The sequence below is a fragment of the Gracilinanus agilis genome, chromosome 3 (assembly GCF_016433145.1).
Source record: "Gracilinanus agilis isolate LMUSP501 chromosome 3, AgileGrace, whole genome shotgun sequence".
Classification (NCBI taxonomy): Eukaryota; Metazoa; Chordata; class Mammalia; order Didelphimorphia; family Didelphidae; genus Gracilinanus; species Gracilinanus agilis.
Window position 1 is genome coordinate 311,485,712 of NC_058132.1, and position 16,827 is coordinate 311,502,538.

The 16,827-nt window shown below is 35.4% G+C and overlaps 1 protein-coding gene across 8 annotated transcripts in view; it reads right to left on the minus strand.

Moving 5' to 3' along the window:
• The window catches only part of CLASP1 (cytoplasmic linker associated protein 1), a 306,535-nt gene extending 291,216 nt beyond the window's left edge, over nt 1-15,319 (minus strand). For all 8 annotated transcript variants that reach the window (XM_044669939.1, XM_044669935.1, XM_044669936.1 and 5 more), the window contains exon 1: nt 15,125-15,319. In XM_044669939.1, coding sequence (XP_044525874.1) covers nt 15,125-15,319 — 195 coding nt within the window. The remainder of the gene's footprint in view (nt 1-15,124) is intronic.
• Nucleotides 15,320-16,827: the final 1,508 nt, after the last annotated feature.

The window sequence follows — 16,827 nt, forward strand, 5'->3', positions numbered from 1 at the left end:
GACCCTGGACAAGTCACTTAATAACCCCCATTGCCTAGCCCTTACCACTCTTCTGCCTTAGAACCAATACACAGTATTGATTCCAACAGGGAAGGTAAGGGCCCTAAAAACTTAGATAGATAGATAGATAGATAGATAGATAGATAGATAGATAGATAGATAGATAGATAGATAGATATAGATAGATAGATGAATGGATGAGCGAATGAATAAATGAATGAATGAATGAATGAATGAATGAATGAATGAATGAATGAAGATAAAAAATAAAAGGCTATGTAGTATAGGTAGGGGTGTTCAAATAGAGCTAGAGTTAGTGCCAAAATCAGTATAATAATAAATATGGAAATAGATGATGTAAGGGGTCCAGGTGGTTCCTTTGTAACTAGTTTACTGTGTCAGAGAAGGCTAAGGCTGTAAGGTTCAACGTTTGGGCTTTTTCAGAATTGTATATAGACTAGTACTTTTTGTTCAATTATTTTTAGAAAAGCTATGACTATTTTGAATTTCTAAATGTACCACCAAAACTCAGTTGTGCCGCAAAGATTGAGAATCATCAAGTCAAAGAATCTAGTTTCTTTAAAAAAAAAATTAATCTCAGAAAAAGCTACAGGAAAAAAATGCTCCTTTTCTGAAACATTCAACTGAATAGTAATTAACTAAAGAATTCATTAAAAAGATGTGTCCCTTTGACAGATTAGATGTAGTACTACAAATAGGACATTCATCAGAAAAGAAAACAAACTGAATAAATCACTGTAGCCACTGGTCCTTTTTCTAAATCTCCTCAAGAAGGAAAAGTCACTGGTTTTTTCTTACATATACATATAAGGAAAATATTTACTTTCATAAAAGTAAGAGGGGTTCCAGTGGTCAATGGGCAAAAAGGGTCAATTCACTACTCCAGTAGATATGTAACTGAGACCTTGCTTCAAATTTCAGTTCAAGGGGCAGCTGGGTAGCTCAGTGGATTGAGAGCCAGGCCTAGAGAAGGGAGGTCCTAGGTTCAAATCTGGCCTCAGACACTTCCCAGCTGTGTGACCCTGGGCAAGTCACTTGACCCCCATTGCCTACCCTTACCACTCTTCCACCAAGGAACTAATACACAGAAGTTAAGGGTTTAAAATTATAAAACAACAAAAACAAAAACAAAACAAATTTCAGGTCAACTTCTATTTACTCTGCAAAATAACCAAAAAAAAAAAATCTAAAGTATTTTCTGGTGCCTATTTCTTCACTTGTAAAATAGGGAAGAAACATAAAAAATTTACACTGACTGCAATTAGTGAGAACAAGAGCTAAGTCTACATTAGAAATGCATACAAGAGGGGGCAGCTGGGTAGCTCAGTGGATTGAGAGTCAGGCCTAGAGACAGGAGGTCCTAGGTTCAAATCCGGCCTCAGACACTCCCCAGCTGTGTGACCCTAGACAAGTCACTTGACTCCCATTGCCCACCCTTACCACTCTTCCACCTAGGAGCCAATACACAGAAGTTAAAGGTTTAAAAAAAAAAAAGAAAGAAAAGAAACACACACAAGTTAACCTCTGTATCTTAGAAAAATGTTAATTAATGGAGGCTAGAAGAAAAGCCAAGGGACCTTTCCCAGCTAACACAAATCTTCACCAAAGTACTGGAAGGGAATACTGATAAATATAAACATTCTGGCTCTTAGTCCAGAGCTCTTTTGAACTTTGCCACAGTCACTTTATTTTCTTTTTTAAAGACTTAAACATCAGAGTAGCTATGTGGTTCAGTGGATACAGTGCCAAGCCGAGATTCAGGATGACCTGCCTTCAAATGTGGCCTGATACTTCCTACCTGTATGATCCTGGGCAAGTCACTTAACTCCAATTGCCTAGCTCTTACAACTCTTCTGCCTTGGAACCAATTCTTAGAATCAATTTTAAGACAGAAATTAAGGGTTGGGAGAAAGGAGAGGGGAAGAATTTAAATATCTACCTCCAAATGCCTAGTAGTTTCCTGTATGTAAATGAATACTAAATGATTAAACAACTAAGGACATCTAATCAGGCCCCACAAATGGTAAGGTCCTTCCTCTCAGGCTATAGTGCCCACTCTAAACTATAATTATAACTCCATTCTCCTAGCTGCCCCAATCCCAAACCAACCAAGAACCAATCCAAGAGCTGCAAGAAACCCAATATTTAGTCCTAATGCCAGGCCTATATGCCTTGTATCTGTCTGTCCCATTGACAACTAACAAGTCTGAGCAGCATAATACAACATACTCTCCCATCTATCCCAATTCTGAACGAGAGATATCTTACCAGGCAGGGCTGGCTCTGAAGTAAGTGAAACCAAGAGCTAAGAGGAAATAGAAACACTGAAAAATTTAATCTAACCATCTCTGAGATCCCTGTGCCAATTCCCTTGCTTTATAACACTATCTTAATACAATGGTATATTCAAGTTTGATTTTAGAACATAAATGGCTATTTCAAATATGGCTCCCTGAAAGCACTAAGCACAATGTTCTTGAGTAGGAGGCCCCTATGCATAAGCAAATTCATTCATGTATCCAGAAAAAAAGCCCACAGGAACAAGTATTCAGACTTCTATTCATATGAACAGAAATGAAAAAGTATAACCACCTACACTGAAATATGACAAAAAAGCAACAACCACCAAAAATCTAATTTTGATGATTGAGACATTTTCCAGGTAAAAGCATAACTTTATATTCAGTACTATTAAATTTTTAGCTTTTACTACTATTGTTAGCTCCCACTCCTTTATCTCTTCCTATTCTCCTACCTCCTCTATTTTCCCCATGAAGACTTAAAATATGTGACATCTTACTCTTGCCTTAGATTATTTCCCCTAATTTCAAACCAACCTAGCAGCTTCTTCATTCAACCCTACACTCTCATTTTTTAATACAATTCAACTCCTAATACAAATATCTTTACAAGCATTTCTAGATAACAAGTCAATTTTCTTGCTCCCCAGTGTGACCCCTTTTCCATTATAGCAACTACAACATAATTCCAAGAACATATTTAGTTCCAGCTCTGCCAATCAAGAAATGTGTATCCTTGGAAGAAAATCACTTCCCTTCTCTGGGACAGTTTCCTCACCTATAATAAAAGTAAAGGGATATCAAGATCAGGTATTAAACCTTTTTTATGGCATGGATTCCTTTGGTAGTCTGGTAAAGTCTATATATCACTTTTCAGAATAAGGTTACTTGTCTAATAATTGAAAAAATGTAAATTTTATTTAGAGATTTGTGAAAATAAAGATACAATTTCTGTTCTCATCTAAGTTCACAAATACTCTGAAATCTATCCTGTGTCCATAAGCCTCAGGTTAAGAGACCCTGAAATATATGATCTTAGAGACCCTTCCTTTCAAGCTCCAAAATTTTAGGATTCTGAATCTAAAAGAATTTGTTGGATTGAGTTTGTCTTAACAGAATTTTAGTTGTGTGGCTAAAATAAACAATGTTTATGATTTATGTCTTCTTTGTAAGAGGTCATATACAACCTGTGACATTTTATATTTTAAGCTGCCAACTGGAGAGAAGGGGAAAAAGAAAGGAGAAAAGGGAGTACTACATAGAAAGAAAAAGTCTATGAACTTATGGCAGTCCAAAAATAAGAGGTCTGTGAAAAGGGGGTCTAAATTCAGTGGGGTGGGGATGCTAAAGAATACTTTGCACAAGAAAAAATAAGAGCAAAAAAAGCCCTGGAAATCCATGTCAAAGTAAATTTCAGCAAAATGTAAAATATGTATGCTTATACAAGATCTCCAAGTTAATCAGCTATCTTATTCTCCTTCATAAGGGAATATTCATCAAGATTAAAAGGAAAAGGTAAATCTTAGGGCCAAGCTTACCCAAAGGGCCCTTTTTATGCCCTACGCAAATACAAAGGAGTTAACTACACATGAACCTCATACAAATGAACTAACTTTAAATGACCATTTGTCTTTTATCCTAAGCAACAATTTTAGCCATGAATCCTAAAAGATAATCATATTCTCTAATGTAAGAAAACATAATTCTTATAGCTCCACAAACTGGCTTAACTTAACCAGATATGATGTTGGGAGTTTGCACTGTTTTAAATGTTACCCAATAGGAGAAAATAGATGGACTGCAATCCAAAAGGTTGGAGGAAATAGCCAGGGTTTTTAAAAAGTATTTAAAAAATGAATCTGTCTCTCTGTAGTATAGAGAGAGGGGGTCATATAGTTTTTTCAAAAGAAAAATAAAAACAAAAAAACAATACGTATCCTTCAAAACATATCTAGAGTCCACCTAATTACCTTTCCCTTCTCATTTTTACTGTTAGTTTATGCAGACTTTTTAATTTTTATAATCAAAATTGTCCATTTTATCTTGTCTAACGCTCTCATCGCTTTTTCAGTAATAAACTCTTCCTTTATCTGTGGATCTAAAAAGTAATTTCTTCCTTACTCTTCTAGTTTGTTTATGATATGATCTTTTGTGTCATATCCATTTGAAGCTTATCTTAGTGTATGCTGGTCTAAATCTACTTTCTGTAAGACTGCTCTTCAGTTTTCCCAGCTATTTTTGTTTTTTGTCAAATAATTCATCTTTCCCCCAGGACTGGATGATTATTCTACATTAATGTTGGCAAGGATGTGGGAAAATTAGGACTCTAATACATTGTTGGTGGAACTGTGAAGTGATACGACCATTGTGGAAAGCAATATGAAACCATGCTCAAGGGGCTATAAAACTATGACCCCTTTTGACCAAGCAGCAATAATCACTACTGGAGTCTGTATCTCAAAGAGAACAGAGATAAGGGAAAAGACCTTCTTGTACGAAAATATTTTAGCAGCTCTTTTTGTAGTGGCAAAAATTGTAAACTGAGGGAGTGCCCATCAACTGGGGAATAGTTATGGTATATATTTGTAATGATATACCATTGTGCCATAAGAAATGATGAACAGAGTTCAGAAAAACTTGGAAAGAGATATGAACTGATGAAAAGTGAAGTGAGCAGAACAGAAGAGTGGTGTTTACAATAACAGAAATACTGTATAATGATAAATTGTGAAAGATTAAATTATTATTAGCAAAACAAGATTCCAAGATAACCCCAAGGGACTCCTGATAAAAAAATGCCATCCACAGCCAAAGAAGGAACTGTTGGAAGCTAACCGCAGATCAAAGCACACCAGCACACTTTATTTTCCTTGTTTTTTATTTTACATGTAATATATGTTTTCTGTCACAGCATGAGAAATATAGAGATATGCACTGCACGAAAGCATGGGTATAATATAAGAGACTATTTATCAAGTCAGGGAAGAAGGAAGGAAGTGAATTGGAATCACAAAATGTCAGAAAACAATTGTCAAAAATTGTTTCTAAGATCTGCAGAAACTGATGCAGAGTGAAATAAACAGAACTGCGGGAACATTGTACACAGTAACAGCAATAATGTATGATAATTATCTGTCAAAATTTGGCTATTTCCAGCAATGCAGTGATCTGGGACAATCCTGAAAGACTTATGACAGGGAATACTATCCACCTCCAGAGAAAAAACTGTTGGAGTCGGTTTTCACATCAGTGTATTTATGGTTTTATTTTGGGAGGCTGGTAATACGAGTTTACTCTTATAACAATGACCAATGTGCAAGTATTTTGCATAACAATAAAAATAAAATTTTTTTAAATTGTTTATTGTACATTGTTAAATTGTACATATAATTGAAAAAATTTTTAAGTTAAAAATATTAATTTAATTTCTTTAAAGACACTATACTACTTTTCATTTCTTTCTTTTTTTAATTATTTCCCATATCTAAATCTAATTCAACTGAATACTTTTTCTTTTTTGTAAACTGTGCCAAATTTAATGATTACTGCTTTATAGTATGATTTGAGAACTGATACTAACAGACCTTTTTGTTTCCTACTTTTTTCCTCCATAATCAGCCTGGAGATTCTTGACCTCTTATTCATCCATATGATTTTTTATTTTTTCTAGCTCAATAAGTTTTTTAGCAACAGTGAGTAAGTAAATTGATTTAGGTAGTACTGTCAGTTTTATTATATTAGGTAGGCCTACATATAAGCAATTAATGTTTCTTGAATTTTTTAGGACTTTCTTTTTCTCTGCAAAAAAAATTTTTATAATTAAACTCAGAGATCTGGAATGAATGTTGATAGATATATCCCCAAATAGAATTTATCTTTCTAGGTCTTCTTGTTGGGTTTTGTTGGTTACACATAAGAATACTGACAATTTATATGGATTGATCTTATATCCTGCAACTCTGCTGGTTATAAATTATTTCACTTTATTTTAAATTGCCTCTAGGGTTCTCCAAGTACACCACCATGTCATCTACAAAAAGTGATCATTTTGTTTTCTCTTTGCCTAAACTAATTCTCTCAACTGCCTTTTCTTGTCTTATTGTTATAACTAGCATTCATTTCTAAGAGAAGCAGTTAAAGGAGCTAGATGGCATATTAGACAGAGCTGGGCCAGGAGTTAGAAAGACCTCAGTTCTAATCTGAACCTCAGACACTTACTACTTGCGTAATCCTTGGGCAAATCACTTAACCAATGTCTGCCTGAGTTTCCTTAGCTGTCAGATGGAATTATAAAAGCACCTATTTCCTAGAGTTATCATGAGGATCAAATGAGATATTTGTATAGTGGTTGGCACAAAGCAGGCACTTAATACTTGTTCCCAGCCTCCCTTTCTTCCTTTAGCACTATGCAGTAGCAGTGATAATATACATCCTTTTTAATTCCTGTTCTTATTGGAAATGCCTTTAACTTTTCTGCTTTACATATGTTTGCTCTTGCATTTTGATAAATATTATTCATTATATTAAAGAAATATCTTCAAGGGATTTCTAGAGTTTTTAAATGAAATGAATGCTGGATTTTGTCAAGAGCCTTTTCAGCATCTGTTGCTATAACAATATAGCTTTATATTATTAACATGGTTCATTTTATTTATAATCTTCCTTATGTTGAACCAACACCACATTCTTTGTATAAACCCAACTTGGTCATAGTGTAGAATCATTTTAGTATGATATTATGGCATTTTCTAATTTTTACTTAAAACATTTATAGCAATTCTCATTGAGGATATTGGTCTAAGATTGGCCAATATGGCAACAAAGGAAAGTAATAAATGTTGAAGGGAATGTGGCAAAATTGGGACACTAATGCATTGCTAGTGGAGTTTTGAACTCATCCAACCATTCTGGAAGGCAATTTGGAACTATGCAAAAAGGGTTTTAAAAGAATGCCTGCCTTTGGGAGCAGAAACACAGAAGAAAACATATGATTGACCACATGGTTCTATGGGTATATGATTGGGAATTTTTACTTTAAATGACCATTCTATTGCAAATATGAATAATATGGAAATTGGTTTTGAACAAAGATACATGTATAAGCCAATGGAATTGCTTGTCAGCTCTGGGGTGGGGGAGGGAAGAGGCATGGGAAAAATCATGACTCATGTAACTGTAGAACAATACTCTAAATAAATAAATAAATTTTTGGAATTATCTTACATGATTTGGAACTATATCCCAAAGGGCTTTAGATGACTGCCTACCCTTTGGCCCAGCCATACCACTACAGGGTCTATACCCCAAAGAGATAAGGAAAAAGACCTGTATAAAAATATTTATAGCCGGGGGGCAGCTGGGTAGCTCAGTGGATTGAGAGCCAGGCCTAGAGATGGGAGGTCCTAGGTTCTAACCTGACCTCAGACACTTCCCAGCTGTGTGACCCTGGGCAAGTCACTTAACCCCCATTGCCTAGCCCTTACCACTCTTCTGCCTTCGTATTGGCTCCAAGACAGAAGGTAAGGGTTTAAAAAAATATTAATAATATTTATAGCCTCACTCTTTGTGGTGGCAAAAAATTGGAAAATGAGGGGATTCCCTTCAATTGAGGAATGACTGAAAAAATTGTGGTATCTGCTAGAGATGGAATACTATTGTGTTCAAAGGAATAATGAACTGGAGGAATTCCATATGAACTGGAACAACCTCCAGGAATTGATGCAGAATGAAAGGAGCAGAACCAGGAGAATATTATACACAAGAGACTGATACACACACTGTGGTACAATCAAACATAATGGACTTCTCCACTAGCAGAAATGCAGTGACATATGGGGATATTATTGGGGATGTAGACACTAAACAATAACTCTAGTCCAACTATCAATAATATGGAATTAGGTCTTAATCAATGATAAATGTAAAACCCAGTGGAATTGTGCGTCAGCTAAGGGGGATTAGGGCAGTTTGGGGGAGAGGGAAAAACATGAAATATGTAACTATGGTAAAATATTCAAAATAAAAATGAAAAAGAAATAAAAATAAAAGAAATGCAGGGATACAGGACAATTCTGAGAGACTTATGAGAAAGAATACTACCCACATCCAGAGAAAGAACCATGGGAGTAAAAACACAGAAGAAAAAACATTTTTTTGATCACATGGTTCGATGGGGATATGATTGAGGATTTAGACTAAATGATCCCTCTACTGCAAATATTAATAATATGGAAATAGGTCTTGATCAATGATACATGTAAAGCCCAATTGAGAGAAGAGGAGAAAGAAAGTATATGAATCATGTAACCGTAGAAAAATATTCTAAATTAATTATTTTTTTAAAGGATGTTGGTCTATAGTTCTCTTTCTATGTTTTGTCTTTCCCTGAATTAAGATTTCAAGACCATATTTGTTTAAAAGAGATTGAAAGGATGCCTTCTTAGTTGAGCAAAAAGTTTTACAGCATTGAAATTCATTTTCAAATTTCAAAGAAACTGTTCTTTGAATACCTGAAAAATTCACTTCTAAGTCCATTTGGTCCTGAAGTTTTTCTTTAAGGGTTCGTTCTATGGTTTGTTCAGTTTCTTTTCTTTAACTTTTTTAAAAAACATATTGTGTCATTTAGTTTATTTTTTCTTTTTTGTAAGTCTTCACCAATTTCCTTTAAATTATCAGTTCTGTTAGCATATAATTTGTCAAAATAATTTCTAATAATTTCCTTTACATTGTCTTCAACTGTATAAGTTCTCCTTTTTTTATTTTAGAAAGCCAAGTCTATAAAACATGTATCTATCAAATTACTGAAATAGACTGTTAAAACTATCTGATTCATGGCTCTCTGAATAAAGTTTCAAACACATAATAACTCACTTTTATTTCATTTGGATTAACATTCTCTCTCCTGCCCCTCAAAAGCAGTATTTGGAAGTGAAACATACATACATACACATACACACACACTTTAAAAAATAGTAAATAATTGTTTTAACTTTGTATAGGTACCCAGGCAGGTTACAAAAATGAATGAATGAAAAAGCAATAATTAAGTTCTCATATGTGTCAAGTACTGTGCTAAGCACTAGGGATACAAATATAAAAAGCCACAATGATGAAAATTCTGCAAAAAAAACAGGAACTAAGTACTCTACTTACACCAAGTTAATGGCTAGAGATAGACAGATTTATTTGTAGAAATGCCAAACCAAAACTCAACCTGTAAACTAAGATCTACCAGTATATTTTGAAAGTTTCCACACCTAGAAAAAGTTCTGGCCCTGCTTGTTGCTACAACTTTCCTTATCTTTCCTCCAGCCTCTTATTCTACTCAAAGGTTTCAGTCAACACTAACTTTATTCTTCTCACAGTTTCTTTCAGTCTTCCTCACAAGACACCCCAATCCTCTTGTCCCACCTTATGGACTCTGGGAATAAATAATAGTTTCTCCTCATAAAAAGATTAGAGTCCCCTGCTGTACATGATGGAAAAGCATCTATCTTCATTAGAACCAAGATTCTATTCATAAAAAATCACTTTAAAAAATAAAAATTAAAGAAATTAATGGAATTTTGGCCAATAACCTTTCAACTAAATTCTATCTCTATCATTAAGCCTTTGGCAACATATGCCAGTCATTACAGTCAACACCTCCCTCACACTTATTTCAAAGTAATAGTTAGAATTTTACTGTCTCAATTCCACAAACCAGCAAAAGTTAAAAACAAGCTTTAGAAAGACATTGTTGTTTCCTGTTAGCCACTTCATAAACCAGAAATCTTCCCTATTTAGGAAACTTCATTAAATTACAAACTCCAAAGTTGGGAAGGACTACTTCTGAAAGGCCTTATCTACCTTAATAATTTACTTTACAAAAGCACCAGAAACAATCAGAGGCATCCAGAAAAAAAGGGCTGAGGCAGTTTTGAATTCCATAATCTTTTCTGGCTCTCCTTTCAAGATCACAAAGATCAATAAAAATGGGGAAGATTCTTTCTTTTCTTTTCAGGCATCCTATCCTAAAACACTTTATCCTCCTCCCCATTCTTCCTCCATAAATGTGTGGCCCAGTGTTCCCCAATTTGAGGACCCTCTATTTCTAAGGAATCTCTCCGTAAATGACACAGTCTGCAAATAATGCCCTCAAGGAAAGAAAGATCTCTAGGATCAGTCAATGCCTTTTTTTTTCCCTAGTGAAGCTTAGGAAGTTTCTTTTCATCACCATTATCACAACATTTACATAGAACTTCCAGGTCTCACAAAACACTTTACTAAAATAATCTCATTTTATCCTCACAACAACTCTGGGAGGTAGATATTACTCATATTTTGTGAAGGAGAAATTTGAGGCAAAACAGGTTAAGTGACCTACCCAGAGTCACAAAGCTAATAAGTGTCTGAAGCAGAATTCAAACTCAGGTCTTCCTGAATCCAAGTCCTACATACAATCCACTGTGCTACCTAATTGCATACTTAACTGCCTTCATGGCCAGCTCAATTCTATTTCTTTCACAAAATCCTTTCTGATGACTCTAATCCTAATCTCTCCCCTTTGGATTCCTAAGGCACATACTCTGTAACAGAAAATTTAGCTCTTAAATATTTACTGACTGCATTGTTAATTGCTGCTCCAAGTATATGAATCTTATTTCCTCCTCACTAACTAGAATGTAATCACCTAAGGACAGGGCCATACTCTTACAAAGACAAATCCTACCGATTAACAGATTCTGGATTTTGACTATTTGCAGATGGAGAGCCGCGCTGCACCAACCTGATCATGCTTAAGGCTCAGTGAAAGAGAGGGAGGGAGTGGCTAATGCAAAACAGCAAGAATGGCTACTGTGTGTTGAACATTCTTTTCTTTCCATGGGGTCTTGTTATGGTTTAGAAGCCTAAAAGTTTTTGCTTCTCTCCATTTAGTCTAAGCATTCTAATCTCCTTCCTATTTCAACTGCTGTCTTTCCCTGCAAGCCTCACCTCCAACCAAAGCGAAGACAATGCAACAGGGGCAATGAAATCTCAGCATGGACCTATTTCAGTGGTCTTCCCTCACATCTCTCTTTCACCCTGGACACAAGATATAAGGAATGTCTACAAGAAATCCCTCCAAAAACATCAAGAAATCCATGTACTAGTTTAGTATCCCATAATGCCTACTAGTATAGTAGCTAAGTGGCACAGAGTACCAGGTTTAGAGTCAGGAAATCTGGTCTCAAACAGTTACTGGCTATGTGACCCTGGGCCAGTCTCTTAATGCTGTTGGACTAAGATTCTTCATCTGTAAAATGAACTGGAGAAGGAAATGGCAAACCGCTCCAGTATCATAGCCAAGAAAACATCAAATGGGATCACAAAGAGTCAGGCACAAACTGAAGAAGGCCAATAATGATGACAATGCCTAACACAAGATTAACTACATAGCAGCCTATCAAATGTTTGATGGACTCTTATTCATTTATTTAGATTCAGTTCCTTCCTCCTGAAAATAAAATTAATTACACTAAAAAAAGGCACTAAACAGCATATTTACATCGACCCAACAACACCAGAACTAAGCTTAGTTCCCAAAGAGTTCAAAGATGAAAGAAAAGTTCCTATGTATTTGAAAATTTTTTATTTTTGTGATAGTAATAAAAATGGAAACAAAGTAGGTCCCTTCAACTGGAAATAACTAAATGCATCACAAAATATGAATGCAATCTTGTTAAAAATAATAGTTGGACAGCTGGCTCAGTGGATACAGAACCATGTCTGGCCTGGAAGTCCTGGGTTCAAGTGTGGCCTAGGATACTTCCTAGCTGTGTGACCCTGGACAAGTCACTTGATCCCACTTGCCTAGCCTTTACCACTCTTCTGCCTTGCAACCATTATGTAGTATCAATTCTAAACCAGAAGGTAAGGGTTTAAAATAACAATAATGATGCAATTGTGTCATAAGAAATAATGAAAACAGAATTCATTATCTTCATAAGTTTCTTAATGCAGAGCGACAGGAACAGAACCAGAAGAATAATTTACATTATGTATAAATGGAGATTTTGATCCTTGGACTTCATCCCCCAATAAGTCTCTTAGTTTTCCCAAAATTCCCTTTAATCTCTCCTGCGCCTCCACATTTGCATGGTCACCTGATTGTTTTATAGTTGGTTGTAACTCAGCCCCCTTTTTTTTTTTTTTTTGTTCCTGGGAGTGAACTGGTTAGTACCTTTTAGTCAAGTCTCTTTTGTTAGTTTATTATTAATAAAATATTTATAAATATAATATTTAGTATTTTGCATATTAATTTTAATCTCCACAATAATAACCAGAGCGATGTAAAGGAAATAAAAATACTCTATAATGCAATAACAAGAAAATCTGGTTCTATAATGATGACAAAATATATTTCCTGTAAAGGCAGTGTGATTCAGCAGAAGGATGCCTGGATCAAAAGAACATAGATTTAGAACTGGGAAGAGGGTTTTCAACTTCCTCATTTTACAAAAGAGGAAACTGAGAAGTCAGAGGATCTGGGTTCAAATTCTGCCTCTGTCACTTACTATTTCTGTGACTCAAGGGCAAGTCACAGCTTTCCTAAATAAGCAGCAAGCAAATTAAAGTTTTAATATCATTAGCCTAAGCTGAATAGTCAAGATGGAATATGAAGAAAAGAATACTACATAAATGCAGTCTCTCTCCCAATGCCTAAAAAACGCCTTTTGGATTATCAATGCCACTGCTCCTCTACGTAGAAATTTGCAAAGCCTCATTCATCTTTATTTTTTTAGTAACTTCCTGCTCTGCTCTGTTCATTCAATAGGGAGTCTCCTCATAGACAACTACACAAAATACAGTTAATACCAAATAGGAATTTGCCTATGACATAAAGAGACATTTGTAGTCGATGCAAAATGATTTTTAAGCCCCGGCCAAATGCATCATAAAAATGGTATTAATTTACATTCTGTTTCAAGAACATGAAGCACGGCAAACAAGTGCTATTTTTTTTAAAGAATAGAATTGTTTTCTCCCTTCTCTTCCTCCTATTTACTTTTAGGCCTTAAAGAGAAAAAAACAAAAGAAGAGGCAAAGCCAGAGGAATTTTTTTTTTCAAAAGCTATTTTAAAAAATAGAAATCCTTTCTCTTCAAACCACAGTTGACAAAACATGTCAAATAAATATTTATGTTAGAATTCATTCCAAGATCAGAAAAACACATTTCTTTTTATTTTAAATTTACAAAATTACACATTCTTTTATCTAAATAAGATTAACTTCAAGGTCATAATAAACTAGTCAAGAAAGATTTGTTGAGTACCTACTATATTTTAACCCTTGTCAAAGATCAGAAACAGCATGAATTTTAGACCCTTCCTTCAAAACCTCCATGTAGAGGCAAGACTAACACATGTCAAACAATGTCACAAAAGATAGAGAAGCAAGTAATAAAGAGATCAGGTCTAGGGGAAGCTTCACATATGAGATAGAATTAATAATAACAACAGTTACAACATTTATGTAGTACATTTTATGTGCAGATACTGTGCTAAGTGCTTTATAAATATTATCTAAATTGATCCTTACAACAACCTTGGGAGTTTAGTGCTATTACTGTCTATATTTTACAGTTGAGGGAACTTGAAGTAAACAGAAGTTAAGTGATCTGCCCATGGTCATAGTATATGTCTGAGGCAGGATTTGGAATCAGGGGGAGGAGTCCTCTACTCTATCTTTGTATCATCAAACTGACTCCAAGTTAGGCTTTGACAGATCTAAATCTTATTTGGATTTTGATAGCCAAAGGAGATAAAATCAGGAATCATATGTCAAATTCAGCAAAAATCAGGATATGTTTGCCCTTGCTTTTTACAATGTGCCCAAATCAAGGTTTGGACATCACCGTTCATTTATAACATCCAGATGACCAATTTCCATATGATATTTAGAAACACAATGAATTTGGAGGAGACAAAGGGCAATGGAGAGTTGATTCTGAAGTAACCAAATGAATGACCAAAAACTAAGAATGAGAATTATTACAGAAAGTACAAGAGCTTCAACTTCTATCTGGCTCCTTAACAGAGCAGGAGCTATGTCAGCTCTACCAGGTTTCCAGCCTGCCTTAAAGGGGTTACCCCTTGACATATCAAAACACAGTAAATACAAATAATATTACTCTCATTATTTGAAATAAAGAGATGGTTCACTTTCCCAGGCAGTTCAATCACGGAACCTGCCCTGCTATCATTCTCCACAATGATACCATGTGACATCTGTCTTTCCAGAACTTGCAATGTATCAGCTAGTCCATTACACATAGGTCACAAAAGAGTTCTTGGCAATCAATGCCATTCCTGGCCAGGGACCTGGGCTGGCTTCTAACCAGAGACCTTAAGGTGAAAAGCTCAATATCCTATTACCAATCCCATCCCCCAGAGGCTATCAACAGAGACTATCTGCCATTCATAAAGGACCATTCACTCAGTTATATATTCTCCCATGACTCTACATTCATCACTCTCAAGCTACAAGTATTATAACTTTAGGCAAACTTTCCAATATATATCTCTTTTCTGTTCATGTGGCTTTCTCAAAAAGATATGCTGGACAAGGATTTTATATTTCTTAACAAACCCAAAGGAAGGGAATTATACATTTCTTCTGGTACCAAACATTCCAAAGCCACAAATCACCGAGTATAATATTTTACTGATAACAAAGAAACAACACTATTTCTTACATATATTTTTAATGGAGAGATTGTGGAAGTGAAATAATTTAACCTAACCACTCAACTGTATAGAAGAGTCTTCTTAAGCAAGGCTTACCTTATAATTACTAGAGTTTACCCAAGAAGTGGCAAGTCCATCCACAAGCTTATCTAACATGGTCTGATCATGCTCCAGATCAGCAGACTTCTGCTTGTCTGAGAAATAGTCTATTAGTTCTTGGCCAACTTGTAGTCGCTTCCCCACATCTTTCTGCAACACCTGTGCCAAGCAAGATTCCATTCGGTACTCCATTGTGGAATTCAAATACAGCACAGGCCAAAGAAAGCTAGAGGGCAGTCTGGCTGAATCTCCCTACTAGGAAGGCTTCCTGGAGGCTGCCTCTTTGTTTGACAAAGGTTACTGAGGGCCTTGGTTTCAGAGATGCAATCCGGGGAATGGCAACAATGCACCATGTGTGTCTCAAGAGCAGCTGGGAGGATATTAAAAGTCCAATTTAAATAACTAGCAGGAGATAAAGTATTGAGTAGCACAGCAGTGCTATGCTATTGGCTCTAGAATACTTCATAATTCAGCAGTCCATTCTGAAAAATAAGAAAAAGAGGAAAAATCAGTAGGGATTAAACAAACATAAATGTTATAAAACATCAAAATCAGGGACAAAATAAACCATATTGCAGAGTAGGTTATAATTATGTGTGGAGTGGGAAACATTAACATTTGGCAACTAGATCTGAACAGCATAATTATTACTTTTATCAGGATGTACATTGATACCCAAAAAAGAGAGGTGATGAGTTCCATAATCAATGCATGATTTTGTGAATTTTACTGCATAGAAATGCAGTAGGCATGAAAGCAGCCTTTTCCCATGGTTTTAGCATATTGATTCCAAGCATGAATCTTAATTTATCAACAAAACATCTTATATCAGTCTGTCTGACTGAGTACAGCAATTCACTAGTTCGAATTCATTCAAACCAGAGAAATGGAAACAGGGGCACCTCCCATATCAGTATTTGACACATTTTGCCATCCTGACCCCATTAACTTAAGTCTGCCATGTGGGACTTGCCTTCTAATTGCAGTCTTTGCAGTGTTGGTGTATATGCCGCCCAGACTCAAAGTAAGAAAAAATTTGGTTTCAATGTCTGCTTATCTCTCTAGTGGGCTACCACCCAAGACTATCACAATACTCAAAACTAAAAATAGCACTACTTTTGTTTGATGAATTATTATGCCATTAGGAGAAACATTTTACAGAGTAGGATAAAAGGGTGAAACACTGAAGTGTAGAACAAACCAGGTAGGGAAATATTTAACAAAATAAATAATACAATAAAAACAAAGAATATTACATTTTTTAAAGTCAATATGTAGGCAGCAATTGGATGGCTCAGTGGATTGAGAGACAGTTCTAGAGACAAGAGGTCCTAGGTTCAAATCTAGCCTCAGACACTTCCCAGCTGTGTGACCTTGGGCAAGTCACTTAACCCCCATTGTCTAGCCCTTACCACTCTTCTGCCTTGGAACCAACACACAATATTGATTCTAAGACGGAAGGTAAGGGTTTTAAAAAAAAAAAAGCCAATATGTAACCCATAGGGATTCTTATGTATACTTCCTCTTTAAGCCTGACATACTGCTGATTACCAGTCTTTGAATATGAGGAACTTTTTTTTAACATTAAAAAAGTTTACAACAACTCACAGTATTTCTAATCCATGACTATTTGGGATGCAATAATTCTAATTCAGAACACAAGTTAGGAAGTAATTTAAATATTTAAATTGTGGCTTGGT